At 44.6% G+C, this 24696-nt stretch overlaps 2 protein-coding genes and 1 non-coding gene across 3 annotated transcripts; 2 read left to right on the forward strand and 1 right to left on the reverse strand.

The window, feature by feature from the left end:
* The first annotated feature begins 15861 nt into the window (after positions 1-15861).
* C8R40DRAFT_t114 lies at positions 15862-15935 on the forward strand. Its single transcript has one exon. It is a non-coding gene; the product is annotated as a tRNA-Ile (tRNA).
* A 3565-nt stretch (positions 15936-19500) lies between these two features.
* C8R40DRAFT_1170051 (uncharacterized protein) lies at positions 19501-20535 on the forward strand (the record flags this gene model as incomplete). The annotated part of the gene is made up of 2 exons (XM_046231473.1): positions 19501-19749; positions 20113-20535. The coding sequence occupies 2 exons, from the start codon at positions 19501-19503 to the stop codon at positions 20533-20535; spliced, it is 672 nt and encodes a 223-aa protein (XP_046087015.1).
* Positions 20536-22275: 1740 nt separating this feature from the next.
* Positions 22276-24566, reverse strand: C8R40DRAFT_1250425 (uncharacterized protein). The gene is made up of 9 exons (XM_046233689.1): positions 24364-24566; positions 24140-24309; positions 23919-24081; positions 23756-23864; positions 23621-23702; positions 23178-23572; positions 23085-23126; positions 22539-23030; positions 22276-22483 (listed from the first exon to the last, which is right to left on the reverse strand). Exons 1-9 carry the CDS (start codon positions 24483-24485, stop codon positions 22361-22363), a joined length of 1698 nt encoding a protein of 565 aa, XP_046087016.1. The 5' UTR covers positions 24486-24566; the 3' UTR covers positions 22276-22360.
* Positions 24567-24696: the final 130 nt, after the last annotated feature.

Raw genomic sequence — 24696 nt, forward strand, 5'->3', positions numbered from 1 at the left:
CTACCACTTACCATATCATAAGGGTGATCCATTCTATCAGGGAACTGATATCTTGTTCTGTTCTCAACAAGTTGCTGATCCAGTTACTCTACTGAAGGAATACGCTACTGCTAGGGATAAACTCCATGGTGCTAGACCTGCTTTGTTCATTCTTGAAGATGGTAATGTCCCTACCAGAGGCTGGTTTGACTCTATGTTCTTTGCTGTCCTTAGTAAAGAGTTTGGAGGCCACTCTGGACGTGCTGGGGGCGCTACTTTCTATGCAGGACTCGGACTTCAAGAGATGATCATCATGGCTCTAGGGAGATGGTCATCATCTGCTTGGAAGATCTACATTAGAGATAATCCTGCAGTTAGAGCTGAACTTGAACTAGCTGCCATTAGGAGACACCAATCCTCATGATGACCTCATAGTATTATTCCCTTTCACCTCGCGTCTCATTCACATTTCTCTTCACCACCATCCACCCCTCAACAACAATCCATAGCTTTCTTATAGCGCTTCATGATCCGCAATTTAGGGGCCCTTGGGCTCAAGTTTTGGCTAAACACACCTCCCCTGAGTGAAAACTAGCATAGGTCGACATGAAGGCGGATTCCAAGGGTAGGGAGCGTTTCTGGAGGCCTCTGCAAACAACAGATACACCACAGCAATTAGATCTGTGTTCATCACTTCAATAGTGCACATGAATACATCTAATTGCTGTTGTTCCACTTGTCCTACCATCACTACCACCTGCTAATATCTCGATTACCACTCCCCCAATCACCTCCAACAATCACCTTGTTCATATCTTGATCAGATCTCACACTATGAACACTTTTTCTTGAGAATGCTCAACTTTTTATTCTGGAGCTTCGAGTTTGTTTTATTTATAGCTCGTCGTCCTCGCGCTATATACACGCGTGCGTGGGTAGACTACAGCAGGAACACGTCAGGAACAACGCTATGCAATCCGTTTGTCATTATCTTTACTACTGCTCCGGCAGTGTGTACTTTTACACACCAACTTCGACTTTGCAATTCCGAAGTTTTGGTAACTTGTTGTCAGATGATCAAGGCAGGTCATGGGGCACTTCTGGCAATCACAGGTGCCGGAGTTCCGAGCAGAGGCCTGTGATTAGCTTGATCAGGAGTGTCATCTGACTCTGTCCTTCTTCCTTCCTTTCCCCCACCATCTTCGGACTTGGGTAGGACATCTGCACACTCCCCACAGCTCTGATAGCTCTAACATCACCCCACCAGCCTCTCCTACATCTGTACAGACCACAGGCTTCGTTCTAGAGTCTCAGATTACGGATTTTCTGGTATGGCTCCGCCACTATCACTGATCTCTCCACTGTACAGAGCTCACAACACATCCATACAGATCTGACCACATCTACTGCTTCATATCACCTTCAGATTGTCAGATCTTCGGATATCAGGGCTCTCAGTGCGCAGATCAGCTCTGATCTTTCATTCTACTAGGTACTGACTGTTATCTGAGCAGATCTAGCTTGATCTGCGCTTTTTTCTTGTCACCCTCCCTCCCATCCCTCTATTGTACTTGTAATTTCATTTCTTTCTTACTCTGTACTTGTAGTATGCTACTTACTCCTTACCTCACCATGTACCTTGTAGTAGGGCGCTTCATGATCCGCAATTTAGGGGCCCTTGGGCTCAAGTTTTGGCTAAACTGTTGAAGGAGATTGCACTTGTTGAAGTTGAAACACACTGGAGCGCCCTTCAGCTAACCCAAGCAGTATGCCACCCAGCTCAGTGCACAGATTGTCAATGCCTTAATACAAGACTAGTAGGTTGGACTACAAGCCTTATAGTTGCTCAGTACTCCAATAAACACTGTAGATATGACAGAAGTCAATATAGAGTGAGGATTGATTTGTATTTTTCAACTATAGTAGGAATACAGGTTTGTTTGGTCTTGTATGTACTAGAAACGCATGAGGCGTGATAATAGGTGTCCACAATTGTGCGCACCTATGAAAACTAACTAACTACAGTAACACTAAAGAAATAGCTAAGTTATGAGTTGTAAAACTAAGTAATGATGTCTGTAAGTACTTTATACACTAAGTAAGTCACTACAGTGATAACTAGGAGTGATGAGGCGCTGTGTAATGTATGTAGAAAGTGTTCTATCACTACAGTATGCTCAACACAACCCCCTGATGGAACACTTTTGCAATCTAGCACAAGTCCATCACTTTCACAACTTTTTCTTCTTCTCTTATCACAACCCCCCAACACTGTATATCCTTATTCATCGTCGGAGGTTATAGGTTTGACAAGTCCGATCATAGTTCGGAACTTGTCTACCTTTGGAATTGCAAGGGCCTTTGTGAGCAGGTCTGCTGGATTATCCTCAGTGGGCAGGTAAGAAGGAGCAAGTTTGCCATGAATGACTTGTTCTCTGAGCCAGTAGAAAGTCCAATCGAGGTGCTTCATTCGTCCGTGGTGTTCCGGATTTTTAGCAACTTGAATGGAGGATTGGTTGTCGACATGGATAATGGTAGGAGATGCGACTTTATAACCAAGCTCGGTGAGGAGAGAACGTATTGCCAACACTTCTTTGCCCACTGCATTAGATGCCACAAATTCGGCTTCTGTAGAGGATAGAGTAACCACAGGTTGTAGTTTACTACTCCAGCTGACAGCACCTGATCCAATCTTAATGATGTACCCAGTTGTTGACTTCCCATTGTCCTTATTACCACCCAAGTCTGAATCACTGATAGCTGTGATCAAGTCTGGTGCAGTAGGGTCTGGTCCTAGTTCCAACTCGTAGTCGATAGTTCCCTTCAAATAGCGTAGCAAGTGCTTTACAGCAAGCCAGTGTGCAGGTCCGGGATTAGAGTTGAATCGAGTTAGAACACCAGTAGCATAAGCGGTGTCAGCGCGAATGATCATAGACAAGAACAACAGGGAGCCAACAGCCGACATGTAGGGGACATTAATCATAGCTTCTTTATCCTCTGGTGTTTGTGGACTATCTTCTTTGGAGAGCGTGACGTTGGGGTTAAGGGGAGTCTTGACAGGTCGACATGAAGGCGGATTCCAAGGGTAGGGAGCGTTTCTGGAGGCCTCTGCAAACCAACAGATCCCCACCAGCAACTGAATCTTTCATTCAGTACCTTGGAAGTGTACAGGAGGCCTCCTCCTCACTTCTGACAGGTACATAAATATTCAGTTGCTGCCTCTCACCAAAAACTCTACAGATATTCCTCACTTCTGAAAATGTGTACAGGTTTCTCCACAACCTCACTTTTCAGATGTGTACAGATTTATCTCTCTCCAGGTTTTACCTCACTTCTGCACAGGGTCTCACCCTCAGATGTGTACAGGTTCCACCTGAATTTTTACAGAAGTGTACAGGCTGTGTTCCTCACCTCTTCAGTTGTGTACAGGTGTTTCCACCTCACTTCTTCAGTTGTGTACAGGCCAGACCTCACTTCTCAACATGTGTACAGGTCACACCTCACTTCTGTCCTCAGATGTGTACAGGTAGCACCTCACATGGGGCCAGTTGGATCAGGTGATGTGTTGATCATGTGTTCTGTTTCAGTCAGGTGCCAGAGTTTCTGAGCAGAGGCCTGTGTGAAAAAGGTCAGAATCATGTGATCCCATCAGCTCTTCCTTTCTCTCTTACCACCACCATCTCCTGCCACTTTGGTGATTTGGGTGAGAACACTGGCTTTCTTCCACAGCTCTGATAGCTTCAACATCACCCTCCAGGTCCTCCTTTCATCTGTACAGGCCTAGCCTCAGATTCAAGGACCTGCCATAGCTCTGACAGCTTCAACATCATTTTTCCTTGTCTTTTGTGTATAGATTAGAGGTCTGGGTTCTCAGTGTGTCTATGATATCTTTTATGGGTGTTTTACATGGTTTTCAACTGATGTTTGGGCAGATCTAGGTTGATCTGGTCATTTTTTGGTCAATCTCCTTGCTATTCCATAGCACATCTTCATCTCAACCTTTTCCTGGACCTCCTTCACTCTGATCTTCAGATCCCAGCTCTCTCACTTGCCTGATACCCTCAGAAACCTTGGGAATCTCTTTCCTAAGCTCCTCATTGCCATCCATGCCTTATCCAGCCTGATCAGCTGTGATCTAGGACTTCCTGAGGCTTATCTCCCTCATCAGCACCTCTATCCTCCTCCTGATGTCCTCCAACCTCTTATCCAGCCTGATCTGTGATGATCCAGGCCCTATTCAGGGCACTTCATCTCCTCACTCATCTCAGACACCTTCCTCCCTCTTATCCAGCTTGATCAGCTGTGATCTAGGACCTCCTGAGGCTTATCTCCCTCATCAGCACCTTCATCCTCCTCCTGGCATCCTTCAGCCTCTTATCCAGCCTGATCTATCATGATCCAGGCCTTGCTCAGGCTACTCTATCTCCTCACTCATCTCAGGAGCCTTCCTGGCTCTTCCAGCTTGATCAGCTGTGATCTAGAACTTCCTGAGGCCTATCTCCTTCATCAATATCAATATCTTCCTCTTGGTATTCTCCAGCCTCTTCTCCAGCCTGATCTGCTATGATCCAGAGCCCAATCAGGCCATTTATGCCTTCCTTTCTCTCAGCCTCCTTCATGTGCCTCATCCAGCCTGATCAGTTGAGATCTAGGACTTCCTGAGGCTTCTTTCACTCATCAAATCCTCCATCTTCCTCTGGATATGCTGTAGCACCTCACCCAGGCCTGACCTATCTGGGCCACTTCACCTCTGCCTTCATCTCAGGCTCCTCCCTGTCTCCTATTCAGCCCATTTAGCTGTTATCTGAGACTTTTTGAGGCCCATTTACCTCTTCAGGATCACCATTCTCTACTGGGTATCCTGTATCATCTCATCCAGGCTGATTCCTCATGATAGGAGCTATTTGGATCACTTTACCTCAAGTTTTCCTTGCTCTACATCCTGCCCTTATCCAGCCTGATCAGCTGAGTTTCCTGATTTACCTTTTAAGCATTTTCAGCTTCCTCCTGCTTTCTTTCAACTCCTTATTCAGGGTGATTTGCTATGATTCAAGAGCCATTTAGGCCACTTCATGCCTTATTGCCCTGGAGAGACTTCTGCCTAATAATCTCTCTGAACCTCCTTTGGCTTTCCTGTAGCCTATCTCATCCAGGCTGACTCCTGATTATCTTCAGCACCTCTTGGCTGTCCTCCAGCTTCTCATTTAGGCCTATTCCTGCTATATGGGCTTCCTCTATCTAGCCTGATCCAGCTGGTATTTGAGTCTCTGCAGGTCAATCTCACAAGCATCCATAATTGAGAGTTAAACAAGTCAATCTGTCACTCATTCATTATATTTGGATATAATTCAGCCTAATCAGTCTGAAGGGTTGAGACTGCAGCATTTGTAAACTCAGGAGATATTCTGTCTTATCTAGCTTATCCAGCTAGGACTCAGAATTTCTTCAGATTTATCCATCATGCTTGTCTAATTCCTCATCACCCTCAATCTCCTTGGCTCTCCACTACTTCCATATCCAAGCTGCTCTATGTTGATTCAGGATACATCCAGCCCTATCTGTCTATATCCTTCTCTCTCAGCCTTCTCCTTGGCTTCCTGCTGCTACCCTTCAACTCCTCTGTCAAGTTGATTATTCATAATTCAGCTCCTGATGAATTCAACCATTGGCTTCTCAGCTAATTTCAGGATTAGTTCCTCATCTTGTTCACCTTCTTCAGGAGGCTTCTCAAGAGCTTTTTCTGCTCAACTTGGATCTCCTTCACATTTTAACACCAATCCTTCACTTCAGCTCATTGTCTATATAGCTACAGTGGAGCTGAAACTTCTGATATAGATTTTCTCTTGCCAATAGTGGCCTGGTCATTTTCCTCACCAGTGGTGGTCTGGACCCTTGAACTCTCACTTATCAGTGATTGTTTAGTCCTCTACATTCTCTTCAGATATTGGATAAAATCCATTTCCTGAAGCACTTTGTAATCAAAAGGAAGAGCTACTGCCCATATTTCACATTGTCTCAGGATATTGGGCACCAAATCTGAGCTATTTATTTAGCTTCCAATGTTCACTCCAGTGAATCTCTCACTTCAGTGATTCACCTCACTTCAGTGAATCTCTCACTTCAATCAATCACCTCACTTCAAGTTTGCCTCTTTAAAAGGCTTTGGAGCTTTGGATCCAGAATCCTCTCCTCATCCACAAACTATCCTTTCCTTAGCCACACAAGTTTTACACTTGGGCTTATCCATTTCCTTCAGGCTTTGTTTCTGTACAAGGGGTCAACTACATATTAATCCTTCAACCTATCCCTCAGTTTTATACTGCACAGGGATCTTATTTCTTCATCTTATGATGATCAGCAATTGGTTTATATCCTTCAGGCTTCAATAATATGCTCCTGGACAAGGATCCCAACCAATCCTTATACCATTGCCATCCTTGCTATCACCTGGTTTACATCCTTTAGGACCTGCCCTAAACAAGGATTCCAACCTAGCACTCCAGTCCATTCAGCTATCTATTATTTGTATAGCTTCAGTCAACTTGGAACAAGGACTACAACCAATCATCACTATCCTTTCAATCCCTTATGGTCAGGTGCTCCACATAGTGGTCTCACAGAAATTCAATCTGCTAAGTGTCATTTTCATGATTTTTTTTACTTTTTAAATCACTTACTGCTATAAAAATTCAGACTATTTTCTCACTCTCAGCTATTGTTCAAGACATTCCATTCCTGTAAATCCTTCAAGCCTTGCTTGTGTTGAAGGAGACTGCACTTGTTGAAGTTGAAACACACTGGAGCGCCCTTCAGCTAACCCAAACAGTATGCCACCCAGCTCAGTGCAGAGAATGTCAATGCCTTAATACAAGCTCAGTAGGTTGTGCTACAGAGTCTTGTAGTTGCTCAGTACTCCAATAAACACAGTAACAATGACCAGAGTCAATATAGTATGAGTATTGATTTGTATCTTTCAACTATAGTAGGAATACAGGTTTGTTTGGTCTGGTATGTACTAGAAACGCATGAGGCGTGATAATAGGTGTCCACAATTGTGCGCACCTATGAAAACTAACTAACTACAGTAACACTAAAGAAATAGCTAAGTTATGAGTTGTAAAACTAAGTAATGATGTCTGTAAGTACTTTATACACTAAGTAAGTCACTACAGTGATAACTAGGAGTGATGAGGCGCTGTGTAATGTATGTAGAAAGTGTTCTATCACTACAGTATGCTCAACACAACCCCCTGATGGAACACTTTTGCAATCTAGCACAAGTCCATCACTTTCACAACTTTTTCTTCTTCTTTTATCACAACCCCCCAACACTGTATATCCTTATTCATCGTCGGAGGCTATAGGTTTGACAAGTCCGATCATAGTTCGGAACTTGTCTACCTTTGGAATTGCAAGGGCCTTTGTGAGCAGGTCTGCTGGATTATCCTCAGTGGGCAGGTAAGAAGGGGCAAGTTTGCCATGAATGACTTGTTCTCTGAGCCAGTAGAAAGTCCGATCGAGGTGCTTCATTCGTCCGTGGTGTTCCGGATTTTTAGCAACTTGAATGGAGGATTGGTTGTCGACATGGATAATGGTAGGAGATGCGACTTTATAACCAAGCTCGGTGAGGAGAGAACGAATTGCCAACACTTCTTTGCCCACTGCATTAGATGCCACAAATTCGGCTTCTGTAGAGGATAGAGTAACCACAGGTTGTAGTTTACTACTCCAGCTGACAGCACCTGATCCAATCTTAATGATGTACCCAGTTGTTGACTTCCCATTGTCCTTATTACCACCCAAGTCTGAATCACTGATAGCTGTGATCAAGTCTGGTGCAGTAGGGTCTGGTCCTAGTTCCAACTCGTAGTCGATAGTTCCCTTCAAATAGCGTAGCAAGTGCTTTACAGCAAGCCAGTGTGCAGGTCCGGGATTAGAGTTGAATCGAGTTAGAACACCAGTGGCATAAGCGGTGTCAGCGCGAATGATCATAGACAAGAACAATAGGGAGCCAACAGCCGACATGTAGGGGACATTAATCATAGCTTCTTTATCCTCTGGTGTTTGTGGACTATCTTCTTTGGAGAGCGTGACATTGGGGTTAAGGGGAGTCTTGACAGGTTTAGAATCCTGCATGCCAAACTCATCCAGTTTACGAATGATGTATTGCTTCGCATTGAGGTACAACTTTCGATTAGGACGATCTCTCCTGATTCCTATGCCAAGCAAGAAGGTAGTTTCGCCTAGATCTCGGAGTTTGAGCTCCTTGGATAGTTCAATGACGAATTTATTGAGGACACCAGAGTTTTTAGAAGCAAGAGTGATATCGTCTACCCATACTGGTACAATCACCTTGATATCGCCTCTTTGAAACAAGTAGACGCAAGGATCAGACTCTAAGCGTTTAAAGCCAAGTTTGACTAGAACACTACAGAGTTTCTCACTCCAAAGACGGGGGGACTGCTTCAAACCATAAATGGACTTGTTTAGCCTGCAGACTTTTTCTGGTCCACCTTGCTTGAATCCCTCAGGCTGTTTCATGTAGATAGTGGTGTCAATGTCCGAGTTAATGAAAGCATGTGAGATGTCAACAGAGCGGAGCTCCATATCATCAATGGCTGCTAAAGCAAGGACGAGACGTAATGAAGACCAGCGTAGAGTGGAAGCATAGGTTTCTAGATAGTCAAAACCAGGTCTTTGGCTGAAACCCTGAGCACAGAGGCGGGCTTTAAATCGTTCAATAGAACCATCAGCATTGTGTTTAATACGGAATACCCAAGTTGATCCAATTGCTTTTGCCCCTGGTGGTAGATCTACTATATCCCAAGTGTTGTTTGCCAGATGAGCAGAGATTTCATCATTCATAGCCTCCTCCCACTTGAATGCTTCTGAACTGTGCATTGCCTCTCTATAATTTCGAGGTTCCACTTGGATAGTGGTTGATGCTGCAAGTTCTGCATCCCCGTAGTAGTCGTCATTAGAATTATCAGAGTCATCATTATTGGCAGGAACACGAGATGTGGATGGTTTGGTTTTCCACCATTCACCCGGAGGTTTCCGAGTTCGTACGGGGCGTCGTATAGCAATTGGTTGCTCATCAGATTCATCCTCAGTCACAGGAATATCCGGACCAGGTGTATGTTCGAGTCGAGGTGAGTTAGGCGCATTGCCCTTATCAACTTCGGAGTTGGATTCAGAGTCTGATTCAGATTCATCAATAGGGATTGGCAGAGTGAATAATTCATTGGGGGCACTCGAAGTCACTTTAAGAGGTTGTTGTTTCGGAGTAGTCTCAGGAGGAACATAGTCTTTACGAAGAGTTGGTTTATCTGGTGATTTGGATGCGTACATGTATCGTTCATCAAAGTCTGCACGTTCACTGATGATAACCTTCTTGGTGACAGGGTTCCAGAACTTCCATCCTTTAACTCCCTCAGGGTACCCAATGAACACACACTTTTCCATATGAGAACCAAGGTGTAGTCTCTTGTCCTTTTGAACATGCACATAGGCCATGCATCCCCATACCCGAAGATTCTCCACATTAGGTTTCTTCTTGTAGAAGACTTCATACGGAGTCACATCTGGAACAGCTGATGTTGGGCAACGGTTCAACACATAAACAAGCGCAGCCAGGCATTCCACCCAGAATGTCTTTGGTAAACCCGATTCCAGTAGCATAGCAGTCAGTAGTTCCGCCAATGTCCTATTCAGCCTTTCAGCGACTCCATTTTGCTGAGGTCGATTTCTGGCCGTGCGTTGTACTTCGATTCCTTCATCTTGTAAAAACTTTTCAAACTCCTTGGATATATACTCTCCACCTTTATCGTGTCTGAGTATCTTGACTTTTAATCCAGTAACCTTCTCAGCCCAGGCCTTGAACCGCTTGAATGCTGCAAATGCATCACTCTTTTTCTTCATCGGTATTACTGCTCTAAAGCGTGCCTTATCGCAGATGAACGGAATCCAATAGCGGTAGCCTTCATGTGAGATGATACCAGTGTCATGTACATCCGTAAAGACAAGTTCCAACACTTCAGAAGCGCGGGTCTCAGTACTGGGGAAGGGATTTGCATGCATCTTTCCCCCAAGACAAGGTTCACATACTGGGTCTGGTTTTGCACTAGACTCGAGTTTAAAGCCCTCAACCATCTTATTCTTAGACAGCTTGCTAACATCACCATAATTATAGTGAAAGAAGCGTCTATGCCAAAGCTCAAGATTCAGAGGCAGAGTTGTACCACCAATATGCGCACTTTCATCCTCTGTACCATTACTTATAGTAAGACCATTAAGATAACCAACTGATTTGTTATTGACTGAAGCAGTAAATAGAACAGAACCATTAAGAGTAAACTCCATTGTATCTTTTAGGATTTGTACAGTAAAACCTTTGTGCTTGGTGAGATATAGAACAGAGAGGAGATTGTTATTAAGTGAAGGTACATGTAAGACTCTAGAAAATAACACTTGTCTGGCTTCTTTGCCATCAACAATAGGAGTGAAAAGCACCTCGCCCATTCCTTCAGAATACACAACAGTATGATCTGCAAGTCGAATTGGAACTCTATGTGGAGTATAGTTTCGAATCCAGTTTCTGTGTGGAGTCATATGAGAAGTGGCGCCTGTGTCTGTATTCCATTCCATAGTATCAGCAAATGATGAAGCAGAAAGTACATTAGAAAGAGAACTTGCAGTAGCTGAACCAGCACTTTCAGTCACCCCATCATCATCTACCTCTGTCACTTTAGCTTTATTGGCTTGAATGCCTTTCCTTTTGTTGTGGGGGTTAATGGGACAGTCCTCTTGCCAGTGAACCGCCTTTTTACCACACCACTTACAGTAGTCCTTAGGTTCCCCAGTCCTAACAGGAGCTCTGTAGTTATTCTTCTTCTTGTTAGAAGAGGATGCAGCCTGTGCAGCTCGATTCACAGACTGCTGCTCAGCGTGCTCTTGATTCTGCTGTTCTGCTAGGAATGCTGCGAGGATTTTCTCTTTATCGAGGTTGTCCTGCATAAGCAAGTTTGAAGATAGGTGCCTATATTCCTCTGGTAGAGCACGGATGAGAGCCATAGATTGTAATTCAGAGTCCAAGGAATCGAGTGTGAATCCGAGGGCAGGAAGTCCATTTGACTGGACAGCAATAGGAGCAACAGGAGGGCGCAGATTCTGAATATCAGCCATTGCAGCTTCAACTCTAGCAGCCATATCCATTAGAGATTCATCAGCAGACTTTGTGATGGTGAAGAGTGCATTATAGGCATTAAACCTAGCACCAGGCTTCTTGGACACATGTTGCTTCTCCAGGATAGACCACATACGAATAGGATCCTCTTGATGAGCCTTTATTGGAACTTGTTGAGCAGGACTGACAGCAAGATAAATCAAGCCAGCAGCCTTTTCAGCTTTAAGTTCCCATTTCTCCAGTTTCTCTGTATCAGAGGCTGGGGGTTGTTTCTCCTTTCCACTGACTAGTCTCCATAACCCATGAGACATCAGAGATGCTTTCATGTTCCCCTGCCAGTCATTGTAGTTGTCCTTGGTGAGGACTTTAAATGATGGAGTGGTTGAGATGGTTGTAGAAGACATTGTTAACAGTAGTCAAGATAGACAGAAGGTAGTTGGAAAGACCACAACAGTAGGAGTACTGATGGGAGCGCACAAGTAAAGAACAAGCAAAGACAACAACAGATCAATGCACAGTTTAGAGCACGGGGCCCATAACCTGTTGAAGGAGATTGCACTTGTTGAAGTTGAAACACACTGGAGCGCCCTTCAGCTAACCCAAGCAGTATGCCACCCAGCTCAGTGCACAGATTGTCAATGCCTTAATACAAGACTAGTAGGTTGGACTACAAGCCTTATAGTTGCTCAGTACTCCAATAAACACTGTAGATATGACAGAAGTCAATATAGAGTGAGGATTGATTTGTATCTTTCAACTATAGTAGGAATACAGGTTTGTTTGGTCTTGTATGTACTAGAAACGCATGAGGCGTGATAATGGGTGTCCACAATAGTGCGCACCTATGAAAACTAACTAACTACAGTAACACTAAAGAAATAGCTAAGTTATGAGTTGTAAAACTAAGTAATGATGTCTGTAAGTACTTTATACACTAACCTATGCTAGTTTTCACTCAGGGGAGGTGTGTTTAGCCAAAACTTGAGCCCAAGGGCCCCTAAATTGCGGATCATGAAGCGCCCTACTACAAGGTACATGGTGAGGTAAGGAGTAAGTAGCATACTACAAGTACAGAGTAAGAAAGAAATGAAATTACAAGTACAATAGAGGGATGGGAGGGAGGGTGACAAGAAAAAAGCGCAGATCAAGCTAGATCTGCTCAGATAACAGTCAGTACCTAGTAGAATGAAAGATCAGAGCTGATCTGCGCACTGAGAGCCCTGATATCCGAAGATCTGACAATCTGAAGGTGATATGAAGCAGTAGATGTGGTCAGATCTGTATGGATGTGTTGTGAGCTCTGTACAGTGGAGAGATCAGTGATAGTGGCGGAGCCATACCAGAAAATCCGTAATCTGAGACTCTAGAACGAAGCCTGTGGTCTGTACAGATGTAGGAGAGGCTGGTGGGGTGATGTTAGAGCTATCAGAGCTGTGGGGAGTGTGCAGATGTCCTACCCAAGTCCGAAGATGGTGGGGGAAAGGAAGGAAGAAGGACAGAGTCAGATGACACTCCTGATCAAGCTAATCACAGGCCTCTGCTCGGAACTCCGGCACCTGTGATTGCCAGAAGTGCCCCATGACCTGCCTTGATCATCTGACAACAAGTTACCAAAACTTCGGAATTGCAAAGTCGAAGTTGGTGTGTAAAAGTACACACTGCCGGAGCAGTAGTAAAGATAATGACAAACGGATTGCATAGCGTTGTTCCTGACGTGTTCCTGTTGTAGTCTACCCACGCACGCGTGTATATAGCGCGAGGACGACGAGCTATAAATAAAACAAACTCGAAGCTCCAGAATAAAAAGTTGAGCATTCTCAAGAAAAAGTGTTCATAGTGTGAGATCTGATCAAGATATGAACAAGGTGATTGTTGGAGGTGATTGGGGGAGTGGTAATCGAGATATTAGCAGGTGGTAGTGATGGTAGGACAAGTGGAACAACAGCAATTAGATGTATTCATGTGCACTATTGAAGTGATGAACACAGATCTAATTGCTGTGGTGTATCTGTTGTTTGCAGAGGCCTCCAGAAACGCTCCCTACCCTTGGAATCCGCCTTCATGTCGAGTAAGTCACTACAGTGATAACTAGGAGTGATGAAGCGCTGTGTAATGTATGTAGAAAGTGTTCTATCACTACAGTATGCTCAACACAACCCCCTGATGGAACACTTTTGCAATCTAGCACAAGTCCATCACTTTCACAACTTTTTCTTCTTCTCTTATCACAACCCCCCAACACCATATATCCTTATTCATCGTCGGAGGTGGAAGGTTTGACAAGTCCGATCATAGTTCGGAACTTCTGTACCTTTTGTTTTACAAGGGCCTTTGTGAGCAGGTCTGCTGGATTATCCTCAGTGGGCAGGTAAGAAGGGGCAAGTTTGCCATGAATGACTTGTTCTCTGAGCCAGTAGAAAGTCCGATCGAGGTGCTTCATTCGTCCGTGATGTTCCGGATTTTTAGCAACTTGAATGGAGGATTGGTTGTCGACATGGATAATGGTAGGAGATGCGACTTTATAACCAAGCTCGGTGAGGAGAGAACGTATTGCCAACACTTCTTTGCCCACTGCATTAGATGCCACAAATTTGGCTTCTGTAGAGGATAGAGTAACCACAGGTTGTAGTTTACTACTCCAGCTGACAGCACCTGATCCAATCTTAATGATGTACCCAGTTGTTGACTTCCCATTATCCTTGTTACCACCCAAGTCTGCATCACTAATAGCTGTGATCAAGTCTGGTGCAGTAGGATCTGGTCCCAGTTCCAACTCGTAGTCGATAGTTCCCTTCAAATAGCGTAGCAAGTGCTTTACAGCAAGCCAGTGTGCAGGTCCGGGATTAGAGTTGAATCGAGTTAGAACACCAGTGGCAAATGCGATGTCTGCACGAAGAATCATTGCCAGGAACAGTAGGGAGCCAACAGCTGACATGTAGGGGATGTTAATCATTGCTTCTTTATCCTCTGGTGTCTTTGGACTATCTTCTTTAGAGAGGCTGACAGTGGGGTTCAAGGGAGTCTTTACTGGTTTAGAGTCTTGCATACTGAACTCTTCCAGTTTCCGAATGATGTATTGCTTTGCATTGAGATACAACTTTCGATTAGGACGATCTCTCCTGATTCCTATGCCGAGCAAGAAGGTGGTTTCGCCCAAGTCTCGGAGTTTTAGCTCCTTTGACAGTTCAATGACAAACTTATCAAGTACACCAGGATCTTTACAAGCAAGAGTGATATCATCAACCCATACTGGTACAATCACCTTGATATTGCCTCTTTGAAACAAGTAGACACAAGGATCAGACTCTAAGCGTTTAAAGCCAAGTTTGACTAGAACACTACAGAGTTTCTCACTCCAAAGACGGGGTGACTGCTTCAAACCATAAATGGACTTGTTTAGCCTGCAGACTTTTTCTGGTCCACCTTGCTTGAATCCCTCTGGCTGTTTCATATAGATGGTGGTGTCGATGTCCGAGTTAATGAATGCATGTGAGATGTCAACAGAGCGAAGCTCCATATCATCAATTGCTGCTAAAGCAAGGACAAGACGTAATGAGGACCAGCGCAGAGTGGAAGCATAGGTTTCCAAATAGTCAAAACCAGGTCTTTGGCTGAAACCCTGAGCACAGAGGCGGGCTTTAAATCGTTCAATAGAACCATCAGCATTGTGTTTAATCCGGAATACCCAAGTAGACCCAATTGCTTTCTCTCCTGGTGGGAGGTCAACGATATCCCAAGTGTTATTAGCAAGATGAGCAGAGATTTCATCATTCATAGCTTCCTCCCACTTGAATGCTTCTGAACTGTGCATTGCCTCTCTATAATTTCGAGGTTCCACTTGTTGAGTGGAGATTGACGCAAGTTCAGCATCCCCGTAGTAGTCGTCATTAGAATCATCAGAGTCATCGTTAGGAGCTGGTACACGGGAAGAGGATGGTTTTGTTTTCCACCATTCACCAGGAGGCTTACGGTTACGTGCTGGACGTCGTATAGCAATGGGCAGCTCATCAGATTCATCCTCAGTCACAGGAATATCCGGACCAGGTGTATGTTCGAGTCGAGGCGAGTTAGGCGCATTGCCCTTATCAACTTCGGAGTTGGATTCAGAGTCTGATTCAGATTCATCAATAGGGATTGGCAGAGTGAATAATTCATTGGGGGCACTCGAAGTCACTTTAAGAGGTTGCTGTTTCGGAGTAGTTTCAGGAGGAACATAGTCTTTACGAAGAGTTGGTTTATCTGGTGATTTGGATGCGTACATGTATCGTTCATCAAAGTCTGCACGTTCACTGATGATAACCTTCTTGGTGACAGGGTTCCAGAACTTCCATCCTTTAACTCCCTCAGGGTACCCAATGAACACACACTTTTCCATATGAGAACCAAGGTGTAGTCTCTTGTCCTTTTGAACATGCACATAGGCCATGCATCCCCATACCCGAAGATTCTCCACATTAGGTTTCTTCTTGTAGAAGACTTCATACGGAGTCACATCTGGAACAGCTGATGTTGGGCAACGGTTTGTTAGGATTGATGACTAATTCCATGTTAGGATTCAATCCTGACACCCTAATGAGGTGTAAATGGTATTATGCAAAATTCCATCAACCAAGGCAAAAGAAGATAGTAAGTCCTTAAGAAGTGTTGATTGGATGGCCACTGTTACCATATGTAAGACTTCTCATTAGTTGAACCGAGGTCAGATAGCTCAGTTGGTTAGAGCATCTGGAATATAACCAGAAGGTCCTGGGTTCAATCCCCAGTCTGGTCACTTTGTTTTCAGTCATGACTTTAACAGCCGGTGACGAGGAGCGAACCAGAGAACGTTTAAGTCCTAAGGTTATAGTAGAGAGTACTTCAAGGCGTTGAGCCTGAAGACTTAGAGAAGAGTTAAGTTGGGAAGGGAGATCTAAGTTGATCTAAGTTGATAATTAAACTGAGGAACTACAGTAGCGTACAGGCAGTATTTATATCTACGGAACGGCGCATCGGTGCGGAGCGCCAGACTAACTACTAGGAGCTATACGAGTAGTACCTGCAGGGTAGAGTAAAAGGCAATAAGGAGAGACTAGAACGAAAGAGTAAAGACAATAATGAGAGACTAGAACGAAAGGATATGTGTAGCGAGAAAGAACAATAAGAGAAAGATTACAATAAAGGTAGATCTTCGGAGTACCGAGCGGCGGGATGGAGGCCCGAGGCATGGACTTGACACTCACTGCAAAGAAGAATTTCATACCTTGCAAGGAATGCGCTCCCATATTGCACAGGTCGCCAAATGCCATGAAAAAGCTGAGGCCGAAGCTCGGGCCTCGCCTCCATCTAGTCCCGACATCCCTTCTTCGTCAGATGATTCTAATAAAGGATACAAAGTGGAGGACCCTCTGGGAGTTGGCTTGGAGTATAATACTACTCAAGCTTCTCCTGTTCCGCAACACCACAAGTGTCCTTATATAGAAGAAGCTGAAGACGATTCTGTCAACAACACAACGTCAGCATATGATCCGAACTGGTTATATGAGCAAGTATACCCTCGACCAGCGGGGGTTCCCATCAGACACTGCCAGAGCTTCTTTGAAGAGTATCGCAGTAAGCAGAAAGCAGAGGGTATGGAACCATGGGAGCCATTTGCGAGTGAAGATGAGTGGGAGTTGGCACGTTGGTTGATGGAGTCGGGAGCAAGCCAGGGAAAAATTGATTCGTTTTTGAGGCTAAATAAGGTGGGTCCTCACTGACACGTTCGCAATGCTACGTTCTGATGAAAAGGAACAGATCAGAAACAATGTCAAGCCGGGATTTTGGAACAAACGTGCATTTTTCCAGTATATTGACCGTTTACCTAGAGGCCCTGCGTTCTCATGTACTCCGATGCATGTGGTTGGTGATTTGAAGGACAAGGACGGGAAGAAATGTACGGAAACACTTGAGCTGTGGCATTGTGATATATTAGAATGCATTAAAGAGTTAATGGGAAATCTGTCATTCAAAGAACATCAAGCATATGCTCCCATACGTCAGTTCCGTGAGATGAAGGATGGTATACCATACAATCGACAATACAGTGAGATGTGGACTGGAAACTGGTGGTGGGAAGTGCAAGTAAGTTTCCTTGAACATCGGATGAACAACAAGCTCACTTGGTGAATGTAATACAGGACCAACTACCGAATGGTGCCACTGTGGCTCCGATCATCCTTGCGTCAGATGAGACGCAGCTATCAACATTTAGTGGTGACAAGAAAGCATGGCCACTGTATCTCACTGTGGGCAACATCGAGAAACGTGTAAGGCGAAAACCAACTTCCCATGCCTGGATCTTGGCTACATTCCTGTCTCTAGTTTGGAGTGTTTCTCAAAAGAACGGCGGTCTGTAGAAGGCTGTCAGCTGTTTCATGATTGCGTGAAGAAGATGCTCCAACTGTTGATTGAGAAAGGTATCCAGGCTGTTGAAGGAGACTGCACTTGTTGAAGTTGAAACACACTGGAGCGCCCTTCAGCTAACCCAAACAGTATGCCACCCAGCTCAGTGCAGAGAATGTCAATACCTTAATACAAGCTCAGTAGGTTGTGCTACAGAGTCTTGTAGTTGCTCAGTACTCCAATAAACACAGTAACAATGACCAGAGTCAATATAGTATGAGTATTGATTTGTATCTTTCAACTATAGTAGGAATACAGGTTTGTTTGGTCTTGTATGTACTAGAAACGCATGAGGCGTGATAATGGGTGTCCACAATTGTGCGCACCTATGAAAACTAACTAACTACAGTAACACTAAAGAAATAGCTAAGTTATGAGTTGTAAAACTAAGTAATGATGTCTGTAAGTACTTTATACACTAAGTAAGTCACTACAGTGATAACTAGGAGTGATGAGGCGCTGTGTAATGTATGTAGAAAGTGTTCTATCACTACAGTATGCTCAACACAGGCAACCGAAATGGGGTGTAGTGATGGATTCATCCGTTCGATTTATGCGTTGTTGGCAGCGTATATTGCGGACTATCCTGAACAGTGCTGGATTGCTTGCTGTCGAGAGAACAGTTGCCCCCAGTGTAAAGTGAAGCCACGGGATAGAGGCGAATGGAAACCAAGGAGTTCAGTGTATCGTGATCCAGAGGACGTTATTGCAACTCTCGCGAAACAGTCACAAGTGTAAGACCTGGGTCAGAATAGGCCTTAAGGTGGGGTTTGATATAGGAAAGTTTATGTTGTAGCGTGCTAGGAGCAGACTGGAGCTCGAAGGGAGCTACGGGAACCGCGACCGAGGACAGGAATGACCTAGTAATAGCTGGGGCGAATAGGGGTGACCCTTGAGGGGGTTCCTAGGAGGTCCAGAGAGGTCCCTAATGCGTAAGGAGGTTAGGTAGAAGTAAGGAACCTTGGGATATTGCGTAGTAGGAGTTGTACTCGCTAGAACGTCAATATAGGATTCGAATAGGTTGTAGATAGGAATGAGTCTCGAGGGGGTAAGCTCCCGAGAAGGTATACGCCCGGGAGGGTAGGTTCCCGGGGACTGGCTAGAGGATGGACGTCCTCGAGTGTTGTAGGTGGTAACGGAGAAGCGGTACGTGGTTCGACGTGAGGAGTAGCTTCGACGTTACTTAGATCAAGGTCCCGAAGCTTAGGGAGTGGCTAGGGAGCTCGAGGAGGTTTGGGCAGGTTAGCTCACCAAGGCGGTAGGCGTTTGGGAGCTTTAGTATTGTTCGAGGGAGCTCGGGAACTCACTCGGATGGCTTAGACGTGAAGTAAAAGCGTGTATTGGACCGTATAGACGGTCGAAGAGACGATAGACAAGAATTGAGAGAAACAGAGATGAAGAAATAGAGAGTAAAGAGAATTCCGTATAGGTAGCAGGTACAAAGGGACAGGGACTGGACCTATGTAAAGGGTGTGTGTTCAAAATATACCAAGCTGGACTTCTGGACGCTACTGGACTGCTTAAATACATATAGGGAAGTTAACAAAGAGACAGAGTACGAAACGGGCACTTAATGGGGTTTCTAAGTACATGAGGACGGACATGAGGACGGAATGATGGGCGCATGTGCGGGGTTCCAGGACCCTGTCGTGGAGTGGTTTGGTTTCATTGAGGGGAACTAAGGATCGTGAAGGTTGTCCTAGCAGTAAGGAGGTTTGCAGGGCGTTGGGAGTGTTCTCAGGGGTTCAGGGAAGTGAACTGAGGAGGTTGGGAACTATGTTAAGGAGCTTATGGGCTATGGAATTCGGGGCGAGGCATGACAGCAAGGCTATCACCCACAAACGTTCATTGATCAGAATCTCCGACCACTCAATCCGTTTTGGAAGGACTTACCTCTCTGCAATATCTTCAACTCGATGACTCCGGACCTTCTCCACCAGATGCACAAAGGTGTCTTTTCAGATCATACCTCAAAGTGGGCACGCTCATCTGTTGAAAATGGCGACAATGAGATTGATGCCCGTTTCTGCGCCATGCCCACTCATCCATCCCTCCGACACTTCAAAAATGGTATTTCCGGTGTTACCCAGTGGACGGGTGGAGAATACCAGTCTATGGCAAAGGTCTTTCTGGGAACTGTCATGGGTGCAGCTGATGATGGTGTGGTTAGGGCTATACGTTGTGTCGAGGACTACATGTATTACGCACACTTCTAATCACATTGTGACCAATCATTGGAGGCCATGGAAGCTTCATGGGGGGGCTTTCATAAGGAGAAGCAGGTGTTCATTGACCTGGGTATCCACAAACAATTCAACATTCCTAAGATGCACAACGTATGTCATTACAGCTGTTCAATTCGTCCTCGGGGTACTTTAGATGGATATAATTCCGAGACAACAGAGCGATTACATATCGATCTTGCTAAGGCAGGTTATCATGCATCCAATAAACGGAAATACATGGTTCAAATAACAGTTTGGCTGCGTCGTCAGGAGGCTGTGCAATGATTTGCATCATATCTTCAGTGGGCGGTGCCAGGATACGTTGCAGAATTAACAGGTGAAGAAGAAGCTGATAATGAGGATGAGGACAAAGAAGAGGCTGAAGAAGAGGATCAGGACATTACCGAATACAAAGTTGCGAAAAGACCGCCATTACGGGGTACTGTGACTTCCATAGAGAAGGATTATGATGCTGATTGGTTCATTTGGTACCTGAATGAGTTCTTCACTGACTACTCCATTGATCGTGCTAACGGAGACCCACTCACCAATGACACTGTCTTTCCGATCTACAAACAAATACGCCTCAGTCTTCCATCTCTACCAGAGGCTTTATCCGAAAACCAAATAGATGTTGTTCATGCTACACATGCGGAACCGGAAGTTTGGACATGGAAGGGCTTGACACCTGCGAAGCCAGCATTGACAAGTACTGTACTTGTTTGAGTGGGAACCAATGATCCATCAAAAGGACCACTTCATGGTGCGTATTCAGAATAATAGCCTGATTTCAGTACTAACAGTTATTTTCCAGGACTCCAAGCTGCCCGTGTTTATCTCCTTTTCCGGTTGCCACTTCACATTGGTTCTTACCCTCATCCTCTGGCATATGTACGATGGTTCAAACCCTTCAACTCTGCTCCAGTCAAAGACAGCCTTCTTTTCAAGCTCTCGTATTCAACACGTATGCGAGAACGACATTGTTCTATTATTCCTGTCACTCGAATCATGCAAACGTGTCATCTATACCCGAATTTTGGCCGTTCGGTCAATCCGCTTTGGACATCTCATCAAATCCTTGATCAAGCTCCCTCCTTCTATCTCAATCCATATCTCCGGCACCGTGACTTCTACCTATTCCGATATCAAGTCCATCTTTTCTTGAAGGCCAAGGAGGATTTTGCTCGGGAGATACAGAGAAAGAGAGCACGTCGTGCATAGGTTGCACATTTTGTTTCATTATTTTCCAAATCGTAGTTACTGCTACCTTTACACAGAACTTGAATATAATGCTTTTATTATAATTACCGACATTGGGGACAGCTATCAATTGCCTATCTATCTATCACCTATTTGGTCTATTGAGGGTACATAGTTCGAAGTCAAAGTTGTAGCAGCTACATGACACAAACACTGACTATCCATGCGTACTAATCTACCACGTTTGTAGGCCATTGCGTGGTAGTACTACCGAGCCTATGGCAACTATCAAACCGAAACCGACGACTACAGAAAACTACATCAAATTGCCTGCCGTGTCATAGTACTTTTAGTGTTTCCTGATGTATTGACAAAAACTTTTCAATATCCTTTGAATTTAACTAATAAATTGACAGTTACATATTTTTATCTAATCTACATGATATCTAGGAGATTTCCACAGCTGAAAAAGATGCCATCCCCCCAGTGAATATTACTCAGAAACATTACATTATCTATCTATTGTTAGTTGGAGGCAAAATCAAATATGTATACACTGGCAAGTGAGCAACACAGACAATGACTGCTATTATGCAGTGTCGAGTCTAGATAGATACGCGGCTCCTGTAGCTCCCTATGGCTCCAAAAAGCATGCCTCCAGAAAAGAGCTTTGTTATCATAAGGCCGAGCATTGTTAGTACCCATGTGAATTGAGGGACAGATAGGTATACTATGGTAATTTAAGATATGCAAAATAAGACGGGATCTCTTGCCCACCTTGAACCACTGCAGTTGTTGTAGAAAAAATTAGATAGATGGATTCCTCATAATTAAACACAGCTTTTGTGAATTTCTGGGATTTTCTGTGAATTTCTTGCTGGTGTCGGGCAATGTCCAAGCAAAATTATGGATATGCAACCGGTCGGCCTTGGCCCGGATATGATTGCACTTTTTTCTTCTTATTTTCCTTGTCATGCTTCATCCACTAGGTCTATGCCCTTCAAAATTCATATTTAGGGCCTTCGGAATATTGTCTTGGACCTCCATGCATTTTTTAAGCCTTATATCTTCACCCTCTGTTCCTGGATGATTGATGGGAGCCATCAATGCAGTCTCGAAGGTATTCCTTCTGGTACTCAACATTCAATCCATAAATGGATGAAATTATAGGCTAGATATGAAGTATAACATCTGATGATTATCTCAAAAAATCCCCAAAGTGCTAGAGCCAAGGGATGCTTATGAAAAAAGGCATTTTTGACAAGTTGCATATCTTTGCACAGTGCATATCCATAAATACCATAGTAGTGCACAAAAAGATTTATATAAAGGAAGTAGATACAGAAGGAAATCATGCATCCGATTTCTTCTTTTTTTTCTTCGGTGAATCACCGTTCGTTTGGGTGCTGCTAGCAGCAGCCTTCTCGGCCTTCCGTGCCTTTTTCCTAGCTTTTCTTTCTTCTTCCGTCTCCGGCTAGAAATATTTCAGAACATGGCATATGACACAGTAAGGAGACAAGGATGCAAACCTTGGACATCGTATCTTCTTTAGTTTCACCATTGATGTTGCTCTCTCTCCGCTTCCTCTTCTTCTCCTTTGTTTCCTCCTCCTCGCCATCGACATCCATTGCGTCAGCTGAATCATGTGCCTTCTCCTTTGCAGCTTTCTTCTTCGCCTTCCGTTCCTCTTTTGCCCTCTTTTTTTCCTCCTTCACATCTAACACAACCTTGATGGCCGTCTCCATAGGAGACTCACGTTGTGTTGGTACCAAATCAGCTTGTGTGTTGTACACTTGTGTTTCGCCTGACATTTGGAACTTCTGCTGCTTCTGGCCATTATCCCCAAACCTACGAATGCCTGAGTGTCCATCTTGATATTCCAATGCACGTAACCGAGACTCAAGTTTGGCGCGGTGGGAAATACCTATTGAGGGAGCGTTGGGCTCTGATTTTTCGTCAGAATCAGCCAGGGCATCGACACGAGTCGATAAAGCAGCTTTCGCCGCAACCATGCGGGCCATCTGAGACCAGCGATCAACAACGGCGAAGAAATGTGATGTCAGAGTCTAACTCACTTTACCCTTCAGCTTGGGAGGCGCTTGACCGATCAGCGAAGCCTATCCAAGATGACTTAGGACCAATCAATCGGCGAGTGCACGAAGGCTTACATGGTATATGAGACCATATTTAGGCGTGTCGTGCTTGGTTTTCAGGGCACGGAAAAGTGCTTTCTCCGCACCCAATATTTGTACCGTACTTGCAGAATGTTTAGCCAAGTTGATTAAACTTCCGGCATGGCTGATTAATCGTGCGCCAACAAGCTCGCCAACAAGCGCGGTAAGGTTGGGTGCAATCGCAGTCATACGATTACGGAGGTATTCCGAAAGTTGCGTTCGATACGCAGCTATTGATATAACTTGCTCGCATAGTGAATGGATGTGTTCCATGTCGGAATCGGAAATTTCAGTACCCATTGATATTTCCGCGGCAGCTTTAAGGACAGCTTCGAGATCTTCGGGGAGAATAGAAGCGAAGGTTGTCGAAGACGCATTCGTACGGAAACCTAGGGTGACCGTCAACCAGATAACGAGGGACACACACGATTACGAACCCATTGCGCGGACAACTTTAGCATAAGCAATGTTGTCCACAATAATTTTAGCCATTTCAGGGAAATGCCATCCATACCATTCCTTCGTTAGAGCGTCAAAATAGTAGAGGACGGAAGCCTCAAGGCCATGCTTACTTTGACTCTCATTGCATAGATGTTGATTTCCTTGTCAAGGTCATCCAGTAGAGCGATTGCCTGCACCACCATAGTGTCGACCTTGTCTGGAGAGAATTTGATTTTAAACCTGCATGTTCGTCTGAGCAAGCGGAAAATAAAATACGATATCAGATCGTCCTACCGGGATAGGGAATGTCCAAGACCAAGGCTCATAGTGGCGAGATCCTTGGGGTCTAGCCCATCTAAAAGAGCAGCAAGTTGGCTCCTAATACCTCTCCATATTTCCTCATACTCAGAGTCAGACGCGGCGACTTTGATACTGAGCTTTTTCGATATGAATGTTGCTGGAACGGGAAAAAGTATGATCATAGGGAGATTTGATTGCCACCGCTTGAGACGTACCAAGGTGTTTATCCACAACCAAAAGGGAATCCTTTCCTTTACCCTTCCCTAAGACCTCATCCGTCAAGAATTTTTTGAGTCCAGGTCCGAGCTTTCCTTCCTGGAGCGCAGTCATGTCTTCTACAGCCGTAGCTGTTGACGTGAACCGGTGCAGAGCCTTCAGTTTCAATCTAAAGCTCATCCTCATCAAGCAGATACTCAGGCTCTCGAAATTGGATAGTTACAGTTTATTTGCAGATTCTGGACTCTCAAATTCCTTCCGAACTTGACTTTCCTCCATTTTCGTCACAGAGTCTGACATCTTGAAGAGGCAGTAGCCCATGGCCGTCTCGTAGAGGACCAACATGACGAATATGGCAGAGAAAAAAAGAACGGAACGACCGACCGCGTTTACGGCTTAGATGAAAGCTGGATGAAAGAGTTGTCGACAAAAAAATCTTGAAATTCTCACGGCCCAGGCGCTTTCCCATAATACCGGCATCCTCTTATCTACTGAACAACTTCAAGCCTTCTTCAATCATGTTACTATCAACGCTGGTAAAAGTTGCCATCCTATT

The sequence above is a fragment of the Lentinula edodes genome, assembly GCF_021015755.1.
Source record: "Lentinula edodes strain Le(Bin) 0899 ss11 chromosome Unknown C8R40scaffold_15, whole genome shotgun sequence".
NCBI classification, from domain to species: domain Eukaryota; kingdom Fungi; phylum Basidiomycota; class Agaricomycetes; order Agaricales; family Omphalotaceae; genus Lentinula; species Lentinula edodes.